Source organism: Micropterus salmoides, unplaced genomic scaffold (assembly GCF_014851395.1).
Source record: "Micropterus salmoides isolate LMB-PRFRI ecotype aquatic unplaced genomic scaffold, ASM1485139v1 Ms_hic_scaffold_14, whole genome shotgun sequence".
Classification (NCBI taxonomy): Eukaryota; Metazoa; Chordata; class Actinopteri; order Centrarchiformes; family Centrarchidae; genus Micropterus; species Micropterus salmoides.
This window is the reverse complement of record NW_024040485.1, coordinates 6,919,972-6,937,099: the sequence shown is the minus strand read 5'-3', so window position 1 is coordinate 6,937,099 and position 17,128 is coordinate 6,919,972. Positions and strand designations below refer to the sequence as shown.

Here is a 17,128-nt window from a genome sequence, read left to right as displayed (position 1 = left end):
AGCTCAACAGAAGAAGGGTGATGTAAAAGGACAACGACCCAAAACACAGAAGTAAATCAACAACAGAACGGCTTCAGCAGAAGAAATTACGCTTTCTGGAGTGCTCCAGTCAGACAATGACCTCAAACCAGTTGAGATGCTGTGGCATGACCTCAAGAGAGGGATTCACACCAGACATCCCAAGAGTATTGCTGAACTGAAACAGTTCTGTAAAGAAGAATGGTCCAAAATTCCTCCTGACCATTGTTCAGGTCTGATCTGCAACTACAGGAAACATTTGGTTGGTGCCAAAGAATTGTCAACCAGTTATTAAATCCAAGGATTCACATAGTTTTTCCACCCTGCACTGTAAATGTGTGTTCAATAAAAACATGATAATATATCATTGTTTATGTGGTATCAGTTTAAGCAGACTGTGTTTGTCTATTGTTATGACTTGGAGGAAGATCAGATCACATTTATGCAGAAATCCAGGTAATTCCAAGGGGTTCACATACTTTTCCTGCGACTGTACATAAATGTATACGTGTGTATATGTGTGTGTGTGTGTGTGTGTATGTGTGCTCCTCTCTGTATTTGACTACCTGGGCTCAACAGAAGGACCTCTGTGTATGTGTGTGTAAGCACACAGCAGAGTGAGAGAGCACAGTAAGACAGTGCACAGTAAGACTGCCCTGTCTCTAGCACACAGCACAAAAGACACCAGCTCATTCCACATAGTCAGGTTATGGTTGAGATATTATGATCAGCAGTAAGCATGCCAAGGCCACAGAAAGGGGGAGCAGTGTAGCCCGGCCAAGAATGCAACAATCATAGTGAAATAAAAGTGATAATCTACCCAAAATCTGAAAGGTCAGAAGATGATAAGAGACATTTGGCTTTCTGCGAATTTCCCCAGATCCAGGAAAGCAAGCCGAGAGATGATGTATGGCTTAGAAACAGAGCTATAAAGAGGTCCAAAGAAGTTGAAAGTCAGTTGTTACATGGCTTCATGTATATCAGGGTTCTTGCACCATTTTAAAAGTCAAATTTAATGCTTTTTAAGATGTTTTAAGACGTTAAAAAAATTAATTTAAGACCTCAAATCTAAAAAAAAGAGATGCACGTTTGATCTCTTAATGAACGAAGCAGTGCCACATTTGGCAGTTTTATTTTCATCACATGTGAAAGACTTTGTATATTCCGAATCAGGGAATATAGAGGCTGTTTACACCTGGCATTAAAATGTATTTTGGGTGATCAGATTGTGATCAGGTAGCACTTGACCACATGAAAGTACAGGTGTAATTGCACCCGACACGCATTGAGGAAACATTGGGATCCAATCAGCAAAACAACCTCTGGAGGTGGCCAGGGACACCATGACCACATGGATGCAAATGCCTTGATAACCACAAAAACAGCAACTACTTGGGCGGAAATATGTATCGGTCGCAGTCTTCTGCAAATAAAATCCAAAGGTTTGACAGCACAGACCGGAGCCTACAGAATCCATTCAGTGTTGTGCATAAACATGCTTAAACAGTGCCAATTATTGATCATGCTCAGGTTTTTGGTGAACTGATCGTGTCTGTTTGTGAACATGAACTAGGGCTGGGCAATAAAACAATGGTAATAATCATGACACAATCTTCCTCAATAACAAATGTTCAATAAATATTTGATTTGATTTGAACATTTGAATCACAAACGAATTAGCACTTTCTTTTCTATTAGGACATTTATTGTGTTGAGAAAAAGGGACAGAAAAACGATTTTACTTTATTTTTCTTTGTTTTGAATGTTTTACCTCAGCTTAGTGAAGTAATCCACTGTTTGATACCAGGCTGCTGTTTGGCATCAAGTGTTTGTCATGTTCTGACCATAAAGATAAGTTTAAAAGCACAATCTGGTTTCTTCAGGAACAAAAAATCAGCCTTTAAACTTGTTGTTGTTAAACGCAATATAAACTATTAAAAGAGCAGAAAAGAGTAACTTACACATTATAAAGAAAGGTAGCAAGAAAACGATGCCAGAAAACGATGCCGACTAATATAAACATAACATGTGAGTTATATTAATGGCGGGGTTTCACATCGTCAATTACTAAAAGAAAATCATACAAATGCACGCTAATTAGGCATTTTAGGCAACTGTGCGTGACAATTTTACCACTGGCCTTAAACGCACCAGCGGTAAATTTAATACCTTTCCCTGATTTTATTTTAAGACTTTTTAAGGAGCCGCGGGAACCCTGTATATAAGAATAATCAAAGAATACTATCAGAGAAGGAACAATTTGGCAGATATTTACATGTGCATTTCTCCGGTTTGTGTTGGGCAGACGTATTGCAACGGAAGAGAATATTGTGAACTTAAATATATAAATTGACACAATGTAAAAATATAGAGCAACAAAGATTAACAATTAACAACAAATATGCGCAATGTGCCAGGTTTGTGCATGATATGCAATGACTGACTGCTTACTGTTCTGGCGGCACCAGATGGTCAATCTCCCACCCGTAGGCGGACTCATCCCCACCAGAGATGAGCTCAACGAGGGTGGTGTCATCCGCAAACTTCAGGAGCTTAACAGACTGGTGACTGGTGGTGCAGCTGTTGGTGTACAGGGAGAAGAGCAGAAGGGAAAGAACGCAGCCTTGAGGGGAACCGGTTGTAATGGTCCTGGAATCAGAGACATGTTTTCCCAGCTTCACGTGCTGCTTCCTGTCCGTCAGGAAGTCTGTGATCCACCTGCAGGCACATCCAGCTGAGATAGCTTGTCCTGCAGCAGGGCCGGGATGATGGTGTTGAAAGCAGGCTGAAATCCTGGCGTAGGTTCCTGGGAAGCCTGGGTGCTGGAGGATGAAGTGAATGGCCATGTTTACTGCATTATCTACAGACCTGATGGCTTTGTATGCAAACTGCAGGGGGTACAGGAGGGGGTCAGTGATGGATTTAAGTTGGCAAACTCTGAGGAGTGGGAGGAGGGGATGGTGGACTGGGGCTGAAGCTGAACGGAGGAGTCATGGGGGATGGTGTCTCTCAAATGACTCTCAAAACGGCTGTAGAACTGGTTCAGATCATTTGCCAGGCAAGAGTCGTTGATGGAGTGGGGGCTTTGGGTTTGTACTTTGTGATCTGTCTGAAACCCCTCCAGACAGAAGTGGCGTCGTTTGCAGAGAACTGGTCCTTCAGCCTCTCGTTTAGCTTCTCGCACCTCCTTTCTAAACCTGTCCTGTCTCCACTCCTAAATGTCTCCTCCTTTTCCAACCTAAGCTGTCGGAGTTTGGCTCTAAACCAGGGTTTGTCATTGTTATAACTCACCCTGGTGTGTGTTGGTGTACAGCTGTCCTCACAGAAACTGATGTAGGACGTCACAGCATCAGTAAACTCATCCAGACTATTGGTAGCAGTCCTGATAACCTCCCAGTCAGTGCAGTCCAAATCTGCAGAGTGAACCAGGTGATTCATAACTTGTTCCTGATAGGAGAAATTGGACCTGTTACAACCTTCCCCTCTCTCCCCTACTATGGGGAGGAGGGATATTGAGTGACGTGAACAGGAGTTTTGATAAAACTGCTCAGCTATTTTGATACAAACTTAATTCCATTCTTCAGTCAATATTTAGAAATCTTTGTGAGATAGTTTGTGGTATATTGTATGTATATAGCTTTGCTCTGTGCCTTTCTCTCCTCCTTCTGCTTACTAACCCCACATGCACACACCACGTGATCTCTGAAGCTAACCAGACCTGTGACCCACAGTAGGCTAGCATCAGAGTGCGTCCCCATTTTTTTTAGTTCAGGGGAGAGTGATTTTCCGCCCTCTTGATCTTGAAATGACATGATTTGACCGGCCATCTTGATTCCAAAGTCAGCTGGCCTCTAGCACAACCGGATCTGGCACCACGTGGTTGGATCCATCCCCCTCCTTTGTCTCTCACACACACCCACACACACACACACACACACAAATGCTTGCTTGATTGTTGTATATTTTTGTATGATTTGTTTATTGACTTTATTTCATTTTTGCTTACAATAGTTAATAGTGATTTACTTAAAGTTATTGATCATCTATGCTTGAGTTGAATAAATCCTATTATAATTTTAAGAAGTCGTTGCCTGTGATTATTTATGTATAATGTTGTAGTAAGAGTTGGTTGCCACGGCCTGTGTACGGATTCACCCTTCTGTGTTTGCCATCTATAGGTGGACAAACCCCATTTTAGACTGATCATACTTGGCTCATATTTGGTTATTGGTCCCTGAGCCCAGGGTGGTGCCCTGTATTTATTCATTATAATTAATAATTTTCTTAATTGGTTTCAGGTGAGATGTCCTCCCAAGTCAGACTGAGGCTGCTGCCGAGCGCCAGGTGTTTGTTTGACGAGCCTGTTCAGGTGAAGGTGGCCGGGCTGAGGTCGAGACAGGTGGTCTCCATGAAAGCCAGATCAACTGACGAGAAAGGAGTGGTGTTCAGCTCCTCAGCCACCTACAGGGCTGATGGGAGCGGGGAGATCGACCTGAAGAGAGACCCCTCGCTCAGTGGCAGCTACGTCGGGGTTGAACCCATGGGTCTGCTGTGGTCGATGAGGCCTGACACCTTGCACAGAAAGTTTCAAAAAACAAATGCACTAAACCCCCACGTGGTGAAGTTCTCTGTGCACGAGGAGGAAGGGGAGGAAAGGATGCTGGCAGAGGCGAACAACGAGAGGCTTCTGATTGGAGACGGGGTCAGCCGGCTCCCTGTCAAAGAGGGGAATATCCGCGGAGTCCTGTTTACTCCCCCAGGTAGGAGATTCATCATAGTTTAATTACAACCTAATAGTGTTTTTATTATGAATATATAACAACTGTTAATTTACTTGGCCATAGCAATAGCTAAAAGCAGCCATTTGACTTGTCATAGCATTAAAAGCACAGGTTTTATTAACAATGGCTCCGATACCTTTAGATGTCCCAGTAGGCCCAGACAGTGAGCCAGCATGCACAATACCAGGACCCTGAAACCAGTTATGATAAATGTAATGCAGCCATCATTAGTTATTTATATCCATAGATTAATCAGTTATGAAAATAAATAATGGTTGCAGCCCTATAACTTGTTTATGTAATGATGCTTAGAAATTTTACAGAAGTTCAGTGACTCTGCATCAAAAGGATGCACAGTATGTAAGATGTAGGATTTTATATAATATATTGTTATGTTCAATTTTATTTATATAGTGCCAAGTCACAACAACAGTTATCTCAGAGCGCTTTTCATAAAAAAGCAGGTCTAGACCATACTCTGTGATGTTATTTACAGAAGCCCAACAATTCCTACAAAGAGCAAGCACTAGGGTACAGAGGCAAGGAAAAACTTCCTTTAAAGAGGCAGAAACCTCGAGCAGAACCATGGCTCAGGGTGGGCGGCCATCTGCCTCGACTGGTTGGGGTGAAGGAGGGAGAGAGAGAGAGAGAGAGAGAGAGGGAAAGGGAGAGGGAGAGAGGGAAAGGGAGAGGGAGAGAGGGCGAGAGAGAGAGAGAGGGCGAGAGAGAGGGAAAGGGAGAGGGAGAGAGGGCAAGAGAGGAACAGAGAAAGAGAGAGAGGCATGGAAGGAGAGAGAGAAGGGAGGAAGGCAGCCTACACAGTATACACACAGAGGTACAGACAGTAAAGGTGATGTTGCTATGGACTAAATGAATAATGGTACAGATATTTACAGCAGTGATGATGATGATAATAATAATAATAATAATAATAATAGGACTAGTAACAATAATTGTAGTAGAGGGTGTCGAGCAGGAACACGGGGACAGCAGGTGACTCGCAACCACAGATCCAGACTCCACAGCTCCAGAGCCAGAAACCCCTGCAGGAAGTGATAGGAGGAGAGGGACGAGAAAGCACAAGACTACAGGAAAGGGGAGAAGTCGAGTTAGTAACATGCATTAATGGGATGAGGTTGCACACAGATGGAGAGAAAGTAGAGGAGAGAGGAGCTCGGTGCATCATGGGAAGTCTCCCGGCAGTCTAGGCCTATAGCAGCATAACTAAGGGATGGTTCAGGACTCACCTGAGCCAGTCCTAACTATAAGCTTTGTCAAAGAGGAAAGTCTTAAGCCTAGTCTTAAATGTGGAGATGGTGTCTGCCTCCTGAACCCAAACCGGAACCTGGTTCCACAGGAGAGGAGCTTGATAGCTGAACGCTCTGGCTCCCATTCTACTTTTGGAAACTCTAGGAACCACAAGTAACCCTTCATTCTGGGAGCGCAGTGCTCTGGTGGGGTAGTAAGGTACTATGAGCTCTTTAAGATAAGATGGTGCCTGACCATTAAGAGCTTTGTAGGTAGAAGAATGATTTTAAATTCTATTCTGGATTTTACTGGAAGCCAATGCAGAGAAGCTAAGACAGGAGAAATGTGATCTCTTTTCCTGGTTCCTGTCAGAACACGTGCTGCAACATTCTGAATCAGCTGAAGAGTCTTAATAGACTTTTTCGAGCAGCCTGATAATAAGGAATTGCAGTAATCCAGCCTAGAAGTAACAAATGCATGGACTAGATTTCTGCATCATTTTTATACAGGATATTCCTGATTTTCGCAATATTACGTAGGTGAAAAAGGCAGTCCTTGAAATTTGCTTAATGTGAGACTTAAACAACATGTCCTGATCAAAGATAACTCCAAGATTCCCCACAGTGGTGCTGGAGGCCAGGGCGATGCCATCAAGGGAATCTATATCTTTAGAGAATGCGTTACTGAGGTGCTTGGGCCCCAGAACAAAAAACTTCAGTTTTATCTGAGTTTAACATTAGAAAATTACAGGTCATTCAGGTTTTAACATCCTGAAGGCACATTTGAAGTTTAGCTAACTGATTAGTTTCATCTGGCTTGATCGATAGATATAACTGAGTATCATCTGCGTAACAATGAAAGTTTATGTACTATTTCCTGATTATATATACTTCCTTTAGGCAATATTAAGTGAACAGGATTGGTCCGAGGACAGATCCTTGTGGAACTCCATGACTAACTTTGGCGTGCATGGAGGACTCATCGATAACATGTACAAACTGAAATCAATTTGATAAATAGGACTTAAACGAGATTAGAGCGGTTCCTTTAATGCCAATGAAATGATCCAGTCTCTGTAATAGGTTCTGATGGTCAATGGTATCAAATGCAGCACTAAGATCTAATAAAACCAGTACAGAGACAAGTCCTTGGTCTAATGCAATTAGGAGGTCATTGGTAATTTTCACCAGTGCTGTCTCTGTGCTATGATGAGCTCTAAATCCTGACTGAAAATCCTCAAACTATTGCTCTGTAGAAAGTCACACAGCTGTTTAGCAACTGCTTTCTCCAGGAAAGGAAGACAAATGGAATGTTAGATATACGTCTATAGTTGGCTAAAATATCTGGATCAAGGTTGGGCTTTTTCAGAAGAGGTTTAATTACAGCTACTTTAAAGTACTGTGGTACATTGCCTGTTAAAGATAGATTGATCATATATAGTATAGAAGTGCTGACTAGGGGTAAAACTTCTTTAAGCAGCCTAGTTGAGATGGGGTCTAAGAGGCAGGTTGCTGGTTTAGATGAAAAAATTATTGAAGTTAAGTCAGTGCCAGTTGAGGGCAGGTGTTGGTGAATTTTGTAATAGTATAGAAGCATGAAGTCGTAACTACTGAGAGCTATGGGAATACTTGGCTCAATAGAGCTGTGACTCTCTGTCAGCCTGGCTACAGTGCTGAAAAGAAACCTGGGGTTGTTCTTATTTCCCTCTATTAATGACGAGTAGTATGCTGCTCTGGCATTACGGAGGGCCTTCCTATAAGTTTTAAGACTATCTTGCCAAATTAATTAATTTGCGAGTTTCAGTATTATACCATGGAGCTAACCATCTTTGTTTTAGTATTTTCTTTTTTAGAGGGGCTACAGAGTTGAGTGTCATTCGCAGTGAGCCTGCAGCACTATCAACAAGATGATCGATTTGGGAGGGACTGAAATTAGCATAGGAGTCCTCCATTACTTTGTGATCTGATAATGAATTTAGAGCTGATGGAATCGCATCCTTAAAAAAAAATGTAAAAGATAAATATAAAAGATGTACCTGTGTATGTTTCAGGAGAAGGTCAGTTTCCCGCTGTGTTGGATCTGAGCAGCTTTAAGTCTGAGAAAAGAGCCTCTCTGCTGGCAAACAAAGGGTTTATGGTTCTGAATGTAGCAGTGTTCTCTGATAAGCCTGACAACATGAAAGAGCTCCATCTGGACCACTTTAAAGAAGCAGTGGATTTCTTACTACAACATTCTAAGGTGAGTTTTTTGAGTAACTTTTAAGCCCAGTAGCATAAAGTCACAACCCTTTGACTCTCCTATTCCTCCTATTAATTACTTCCATTTTCCAAAACTGAAAACAGGCTAAGCCTATTCTGCAAAATAAATTGATTTAACAGTTTCATACTGCATACTACTATGAAACGCAGTATGTAGTATACTGCGTCATGGTGGTATGTAGTAGGCATTTACGAATGTTTACGAATTGTCTGTCTGCTATATGAGCAAAGCTGCTGGGTCTGATAACATCCCCGTGTACTAAACACATGAGTCAGTAATGACATCTGTTACAACCCAGCTCGTTAGGGTAGGGCAGTAACAAGGTATTTGGGATAAATTAAGTTGGTAAGGACAACTGAATTCAGGTTTGAGTCAATTGTTTAATTAAATGAGTTGTCTTCGAAAATAAAAAAACACAACAAAAGGAGGCTATGTAGGTACTGACAAAAAAAACACTTAACAAAAGGAGGTCAGTACCTACATGCTGTACAGGAATGTAGGGTAACCAAACAGACAATTTTCCACCTTAAAGGGTGCCACTCACATTCTGTAGTTCACAAAGTTTCTAACTGACAAGAGTCACTTAAGCAGGCAACCGACAGAAACAGGTAAATTCAACACTCAAGAAATTCACAGGGGTACACAACCAACAACAAGACGAACTGATCACTGGCTCACAGTCGCCTCGAACTGCAGGAACACAAACTATTAGTAGGCCAGCTGGTGGTGATTGGTGAGTCCTGGTTGGCAGGTTCGGTTGGATCTTCGGCCACACCAATCAGACGCCAGCAAACAGCAACCAGGAAGTGGGTGGTTCCAGGTCCAGGGGAACCAATCCTCAACAGGTGCTTGCAGCGGGGATTTGCATACAGTTCAGACAACTCCAAAACACAACTACTCTAAGGCAGCCAGCGGCGGCCGTAACACATCAGCTAGCTTAATGGATAGGATTCCCACCTGCTTCAAGACAGCCACCATCGTCCCTGTACCTAAAAGTTTGCAGTGTCTAGTCTTAATTACTACCGCCTTGTGGCACTCACCCCCATTCTGATTAAGTGCTTTGAGAAACTGGTTCTCCAGCCCATACAGAACAACAGTTAGCACTGCACCATGTAAAATGGTTTTACTTCTGTCACTTGTTATTTATCCACCCATCTAGGGTATATCATTTTATGTTTGTATATAACATTTGCCCTTTAGCCCAGTTCCTGAGCTCTGTGTGTTTATACAGACTACCTCTAATTTTCTTCCCAGGTGGGCAGTAAAGGAGTTGGTGTAATATCACGATCTAAGGGGGCAGACATTGCGCTTTCACTTGCTGCTTATGTGCCAGGTGTTGAGGCCACAGTGTGGATCAATGGCTGCAGCGCCAATACGGTCATTCCTCTTTACTACAGAAAACGCCAAATCCTCTCACCAGTAGTGTTTGACTTCAGCAAGTTGATTCCTGTTGAGTCAGGGGCCTTTATTATCAAGTATGGTGTTACAAATCCCCTGGCAGAGGAAAACAAGGGAAGCCTGATCCCAATTGAGCAAGCCAAGGGACGTTTCCTGTTTGTGGCTTCAGAGGACGACCTCAACTGGGACAGTAAAGGTTACATGGAGGAGATGGTGGAGAGACTGAAGCGTCATGGGAAGGACAACTTCGAGAGTGTGTGTTACCCGAGAGCTGGACACCTATTGGAGCCGCCTTATGGGCCCTACTGCCCCTCTAGTGTTCATGGGTTTGTACTCAAGCCAGTCATGTGGGGGGGTGAGCCCAGCTCCCACGCAGCAGCTGAAATCCATCTGTGGAAGAAGATCCAGGAGTTCTTCAGAACCCACCTGAGCTGTGATGCCACGCAGACTAAAGCCAAGTTATAGATGCAAATAGATTAACATAAAAGTAAGAAAATCATGAAATCAAGGCTGGCAGTTAACCTGATATAATAGTTTACCAAGCTGAATGTTTTGTAATTAAGTGAACAATTTAATAATTTGATTGTTCATGGAATATATCAAGTTGAAATGTTATGACCGATTACAACCTGTTTCAGGCTTACTAGACTGAAGAACATTATAAACGCAACTCTTGTTTTTGCCCCCATTCATCATGAGCTGAACTCAAAGATCTAAGACTTTCTCTGTGTACACAAAAGGCCTATTTCTCTCAAATATTGTTCACAAATCAATAAGTTCTGTATATTTGTTATAGTTATTGCTTTTTTCCTAGTGAATGAGTGCTCTAATTTGATTATGATCTGTTAGAGTACCTTCTATCTACTGATTGTTTTCATTTGCCTTTTAGCATCTGTCAGTCAACTGTTGAAGTGAGAAACTTTAAAGGACAATAAACTGTTGAATGGCTCTCATCTCTGGTCCTCATATTTAACTGATGTGCCAATGCAGAAGCTCTATAGATTATCCATCTTCCACAAAGGCAAGTTTCTACGTGCACAAAAGGCCTATTTCTCTCAAATCTGTCAAAATCTGTTAGTGAGTGCTTCTCCTTTGCCGAGATAATCCATCCATCTCACAGGTGTGGCATGTCAAGATGCTGATCAGACAGCTAGAGCCTTTGCCGTTTTCAAACTGCTGAAATTAGCCTAGACTTTCCCTGTGCTCATAGCTTAATACATTGTTATATAATTATACTATTTCTTACTCACCGCTGGTTTGAATTGCTGCCTCTCCCGACAGAACAACACGGTTGAATTTCACGCTGCATTCACATTTGGTTGAAACAGCAGCTGATATTTCCTTCGCGATAGCAACAAGCTTGCACATTCAGGCAGTTGGGAGGCCTTTTTACTTTGAAATGTGGAAATTACGTCATCAGCGGGCGTCAGCAGGCATCATCACGTCGTCTCCGAAAACAACCGAATGACACGAGTCGATTTTCTTTCCATTGGCGTCCAAAACTCCGTGTGTGAAAAACAGAGATCGACAAATACAGGCGGCACTCACAAATGCCTATTTGAAAGTTGTAAATGTTAGGAAGATATTCACAAATGTGGTTCATTTATTTGTAAACTACTAAATATATTCACAGATATTTTTATTATTTGTGGAATTTGTTTTCTATTTGCAAAATATTTTTGTGAGTTTACAAATCTTCATTTTGTGTTTGTGCAAAGTGTTTTACATTTACAGATAACACATTTACACACAGATCGCTCATCTGTTCACACAAATAATATTGAAACATAAATACCCCCATACAGCCATAACCTGACTTTGTGGAATGAGCTGGTGTCTTTTGTGCTGTGTGCTAGAGACAGGGCAGTCTTACTGTGCTCTCTCACTCTGCTGTGTGTGTGCTTACACACAGCAGAGTGCTTACACACACACACACACACCCCTTCTGTTGAGCCAGATTACACATTTACACACAGATCGCTCATCTGTTCACACATAATCATAGTAAAATAAAAGTGATAATCTACCAAATTCAGAAGATGATAAGAGATATTTGGCTTTCTGCGAATTTCCCCAGATCCAGGTGCAGTAGGAAAGCGAGCCGAGAGATGACGTATGGCTTAGAAACAGAGCTATAAAAAGAGGTCCAAAGAAGCTGAAAGTCAGTTGTTACATGGCTTCATGTCAACTCGGGTCTCTTCTGTTAACAGAATGAGACTCTAATTTGCATCGCTCTCTGACCCTCTCCGGTGAAACTTTTTTACTCTAATTCTGATTCAGAATCAGAATATTGCCAAATAGTGTTTTACACATACAGTACAAGCAATTTTGCTTTGGTGATAAGGTGCTACATGTAGACAAACAAACAGTTGACATAAATAAATGTAGAAATATAAAAATATTAAATAAACACATGCAAGTTATATACGAATAATCAAAGAATAGAGAAAACTATTTGCATAGACGGAACAATGTGGCAGATATTTACATGTGCATTTCTCCGGTTTGTGTTGGGCAGACGTATTGCAATGGAAGAGAATATTGTGAACTTAAATATATAAATTGACACAATATAAAAATATAGAGCAACAAAGATTAACAATTAACAACAAAAATGTGCCAGGTTTGTGCATGATATGCAATGACTGACTGCTGACTGTTCTGGCGGCACCAGATGGTCAATCTCCCACCCACAGGCGGTCTCATCCCCACCAGAGATAAGCTCAATGAGGGTGGTGTCATCCGCAAACTTCAGGAGCTTAACAGACTGGTGACTGGTGGTGCAGCTGTTGGTGTACAGGGAGAAGAGCAATAAAACAATGGTAATAATCTTCCTCAATAACAAATGTTCAATAAATATTTGATTTGATTTGAACATTTGAATCACAAACGAATTAGCACTTTCTTTTCTATTAGGACATTTATTGTGTTGAGAAAAAGGGACTGAAAAACGATTTTACTTTATTTTTCTTTGTTTTGAATGTTTTACCTCAGCGTAGTGAAGTAATCCACTGTTTGATACCAGGCTGCTGTTTGGCATCAAGTGTTTGTCATGTTCTGACCATAAAGATAAGTTTAAAAGCACAATCTGGTTTCTTCAGGAACAAAAAATCAGCCTTTAAACTTATAATAAAAATAACGATTAAATAAAGACTTTTCTATTTTTGTCCATATCGCCCAGCCCTGCTGTGTTAAACGCAATCTAAAATATTAAAAGAGCAGAAAAGAGTAACTTACTTACTTAATGGCGGGGTTTCACATTGTCAATTACTAAAAGAAAATCATACAAATGCACGCTAATTAGGCATTTTAGGTGACTGTGCGTGACAATTTTACCACTGGCCTTAAACGCACCAGCGGTAAATTTAATACCTTTCCCTGATTTTATTTTAAGACTTTTTAAGGAGCCGTGGGAACCCTGTATATACGAATAATCAAAGAATACTATCAAAGAACTATTTGCAACGGAAGAGAATATTGTGAACTTAAATATATAAATTGACACAATGTAAAAAATATAGAGCAACAAAGATTAACAATTAACAACAAATATTGATGTTTGTGCATGATATGCAATGACTGACTGCTGACTGTTCTGGCAGCACCAGATGGTCAATCTCCCACCCGTAGGCGGACTCATCCCCACCAGAGATGAGCTCAACGAGGGTGGTGTCATCCGCAAACTTCAGGAGCTTAACAGACTGGTGACTGGTGGTGCAGCTGTTGGTGTACAGGGAGAAGAGCAGAAGGGAAAGAACGCAGCCTTGAGGGGAACCGGTTCTAATGGTCCTGGAATCAGAAACATGTTTTCCCAGCTTCACGTGCTGCTTCCTGTCCGTCAGGAAGTCTGTGATCCACCTGCAGGTGGAGTCAGGCACATTCAACTGAGATAGCTTGTCCTGCAACACAGCCGGGATGATGGTGTTGAAAGCAGAGCTGAAATCCACAAACAGGTTCCTGGTGAAGTTTCCTGGGGAGCCCGGGTGCTGGAGGATGAAGTGAATGGCCATGTTTACTGCATTATCTACAGACCTGATGGCTTTGTATGCAAACTGCAGGGGGTACAGGAGGGGGTCAGTGATAGATTTAAGTTGGGACAACACAAGGTGCGTCGGTGACGACACTATGGGTACGAGATACCCACTTAGGCCGCGCCGAAACCCCGCCTGATCCCAGCGTGCAGAACCTGACGGCATTACCAGGAGGAGAGCGCACGGGTGCCGGGTGCAGAAGGAAGGTCCAGACTGTAGAACCGGATGAAAGTGTGAGGGGTGGCCCAGCCAGCCGCATCACACAAATCCTGGAGCGACGCCCCTGCAAGGAGGGCCCTAGAAGCCACCATGCCTCACATGAGGAGTAGTCAGACGAGCTGAGAAGGGCTTGCCCCAGGACCTGCACAACTCATCATGCAAGTCCGGAAAAAAAGGGAGAGAACGGCGCGGTGCACGGCACTGCAGAAAGCGCTCATCCAATTTGCTCATAGCATGTGTCTCTGGTACATCCTGCGGCCAATCGAGCTGGAGCTTGCTCACTGCCCGCGTCCCCACCTCCAGGAGTTCGTGATAGCTGGGCGCCGACTGATGACGCTCCGCTTTTCTCTCCCGGAAGTCTTCCTCCTCCATGATGCTAAGCACGTCCGGCTCCTCAGAGTCCCGAACAAGACAGAGGGGAGTCGGAGTAGGCAGACGAGACACAGGATGCCTGAATAGAAAAAGGCTAATGTGTCCTGTGTGCCGGCGTGCTTATATACCCCTCCGGTTACGCCGTCACACGCTACCGTTCTAGCAACACCAATAGGATTGGAGTAGTTTCATTCATGTTCAGCCCTGCCACGCCCAGAGGCGTTCCCATAGTGTCGTCACCGATGCAGTTCGAGTTCCCTCGAAGGGGAACTGCATGAGGCAGGTCGGCACTCATAGAAAGAGTTAGAGGAATCAGCAATGAGTAGATGTCTACTGAGGATGGGAACATACACATAGCACATCAGGTGACAAATACATTAACACATACACACACTAGGCTGCATTAGATAGAACAATACATACACACAAGACAGGATAGTGTTTAGGGCAAGTGATGATAAATTAGCAGGAACGATTTTAATGAATAGAAAAACACATACATGAATACTGCTTGCATTAAAACATGATTTTAAAGAACATTTGTAAATTAGGAAACATGGACAAGAGTATGAGTTAGATGTAGAAAGCATTAAATCAGCACAGCACCTAATATTTTAAGCCTGAAGTAGGAGCTAGGATGCCACATACAAATAATATCTGTTAAAGTAGCTATAGAAGGGATTGGAATTGAGGGCCATTAATTTTGTTTTAGGTTAAAAAACATTCATCTAATGTAACTGTTTTTTGTAATTTCTCAACTATTGGTTCACTGTCTCCTGAGTTAGTTATTAGTTTGTATAAACATTCCTTTGAGAGTTTGCTTCAATAAAATAATTCCAACCTCCACATCCACTGATCCTCCACTGATGTCAGCGTCTTTCTAGTGCACTAAAGTTGTACAGTTGACTCATAAAGAGGACAAATACCACCTAAAAGACTGTGAAACTGAAAAGCACAAAGATTAAAAGGTTAAGAAGGCTTCAGAGCAAATATGAGCTCCAGCCATAATGCTCTCACATGTGACCGAGTGCTGACAGATACTTCACCAGGGAAGTGCTCTTCTCGATCAACATTACAAATGGTCAGAATGTCAGGGGCCTTGAAAACTGCAACATATGCTGAAAAAGAACAGTTATGACGTTGAAAGAGTTTGGGAGTAGGAGCGTTGATAATTTGTAGGAGAAGAAAAAAGAATAAGGGACTGATGTTAAATCCAAATTAAAGACAGACAAAGAATAGGTGATTCCAGAGTTTAAAACATAGGATATGTCATTAATAACTGATTAATTAGCACAGCTACACTGAGTTTATAAATCTGCTGTGCTACTCAGCCACCTGTTACTTAGTACTACATTTCAGCAAAAGGGATCGGAACATCTAGGAATGTTCATTCTAAATTTGGGAAATGCATTCCTTGTGTTTTTAAACAGAGTTTTAAGAAAAGGGGATCTAGTGGGATTGTTATTATATTATAACTCTTTTGAGATCACTGTCTGCTCTGGGTTTGTGCGGAGGAGCCAGAGCAGAGCTCCTTAGCGTAGCAAATGCAATGACAGGCAATCTTTCAGGCTTGATTTTAAAGATGCCAAAAAGAGAAGTCTCATTGAAACCTTTATAAAGCAACTTCAGCAGCCCATTGGTACCGCATGCTTAAATTTTATGATTGTGAGCATTAAATTATGATTGACCTTTGTCATGTATTCACAGGAACAAGTAAGCAACTGCAATGTTAACTTAAGAGACACGTGTGTTGAACACTTAATTTATGTATTGTTTCTGTTTTTGTTAGTATTATTAGTAAACTAGTCTTAAGTACGGAAGAACTTTATTGCACTAATGGATAATGGAGTGTTATTTTAAGATTTACTATTTGTACGTCCAATGGCAATGTTCATTCAATGCACAGACATACAGGGGGACACAGGGTTAGAAGGGTTAAGTCGCAAGCAAATAGAAAGAAAAATCATGTTGAAAAAGACAGATACTTTCCTCAAATAGAGACAATAGTTAAAGTTTCCACCCTACAAACAGTAGGATAAAGCTCACTTATTGGTAATAGTGAGAAACAGTTGCAAGCAAGTTAAATAATTCTTCACAGCCAGTGCAACACTAGAGGAGGCCACTCCACTATGGTGCCTCGTGAGACAACACAGCGCAAACGCAGCAGCAGGCGAGATCGAGCACGGCCTTCACTACCACCAGCTATGAGTCCAAGTGAACCAGCTAAAAGAAGAATAGGATTCACTCTACACACGAATGAGCGCCCTCAAATTGGTACCCAGCCTGTTCCCCAGGAAATCTGAACCAAAATAAGTTTCACTGTACCATGGGCAAAACCACTACGCATGATAATTGATCATTTCACAGCGTGTAAACAATAATTTGAGTATTTTCTTGCAGGTCTACAGGCTGTGAAATAGGCTCCATGTTGCCAAGTGTACTCCAGATTGTACTTATTTACGCATGTTGAACTTGTACAGTCAATGCACTATTGTAGGTCAACGACTTGTCAGCAGGTGATGTCTCCTGATAATGGCCTGAAAGGGTGAATGTGTTAGAATGTGACTAATAAGTGACATAGATGGGAATGTAGAAGGAATTTAGAAGCAAATTTGTGTGAAAACTGTTCTATAAAACATACACCAATATAATAGACAGCTGAAATTAAGATCACAGTGTTAAACCTCTATAGCCCTGTGTGTGTGTGTGTGTGTGTGTGTGTGTGTGTGTGTGTGTGTGTGTGTGCTCCTCTCTGTATCTGACTGCATGGGCTCAACAGAAGGACCTCATGTGTGCTGTTGG

At 42.0% G+C, this 17,128-nt stretch overlaps 1 protein-coding gene across 2 annotated transcripts in view; it reads left to right on the top strand.

Moving 5' to 3' along the window:
• The window catches only part of LOC119901728 (acyl-coenzyme A thioesterase 5-like), a 28,530-nt gene extending 17,873 nt beyond the window's left edge, over positions 1 to 10,657 (top strand). For both annotated transcript variants that reach the window (XM_038717354.1, XM_038717353.1), the window contains exons 2-4: positions 4,317 to 4,778; positions 8,098 to 8,285; positions 9,561 to 10,657. In XM_038717354.1, the coding sequence (XP_038573282.1) occupies positions 4,322 to 4,778; positions 8,098 to 8,285; positions 9,561 to 10,169 (1,254 nt within the window). In that variant the 5' untranslated portion in view covers positions 4,317 to 4,321 and the 3' untranslated portion in view covers positions 10,170 to 10,657. The remainder of the gene's footprint in view (positions 1 to 4,316; positions 4,779 to 8,097; positions 8,286 to 9,560) is intronic.
• Positions 10,658 to 17,128: the final 6,471 nt, after the last annotated feature.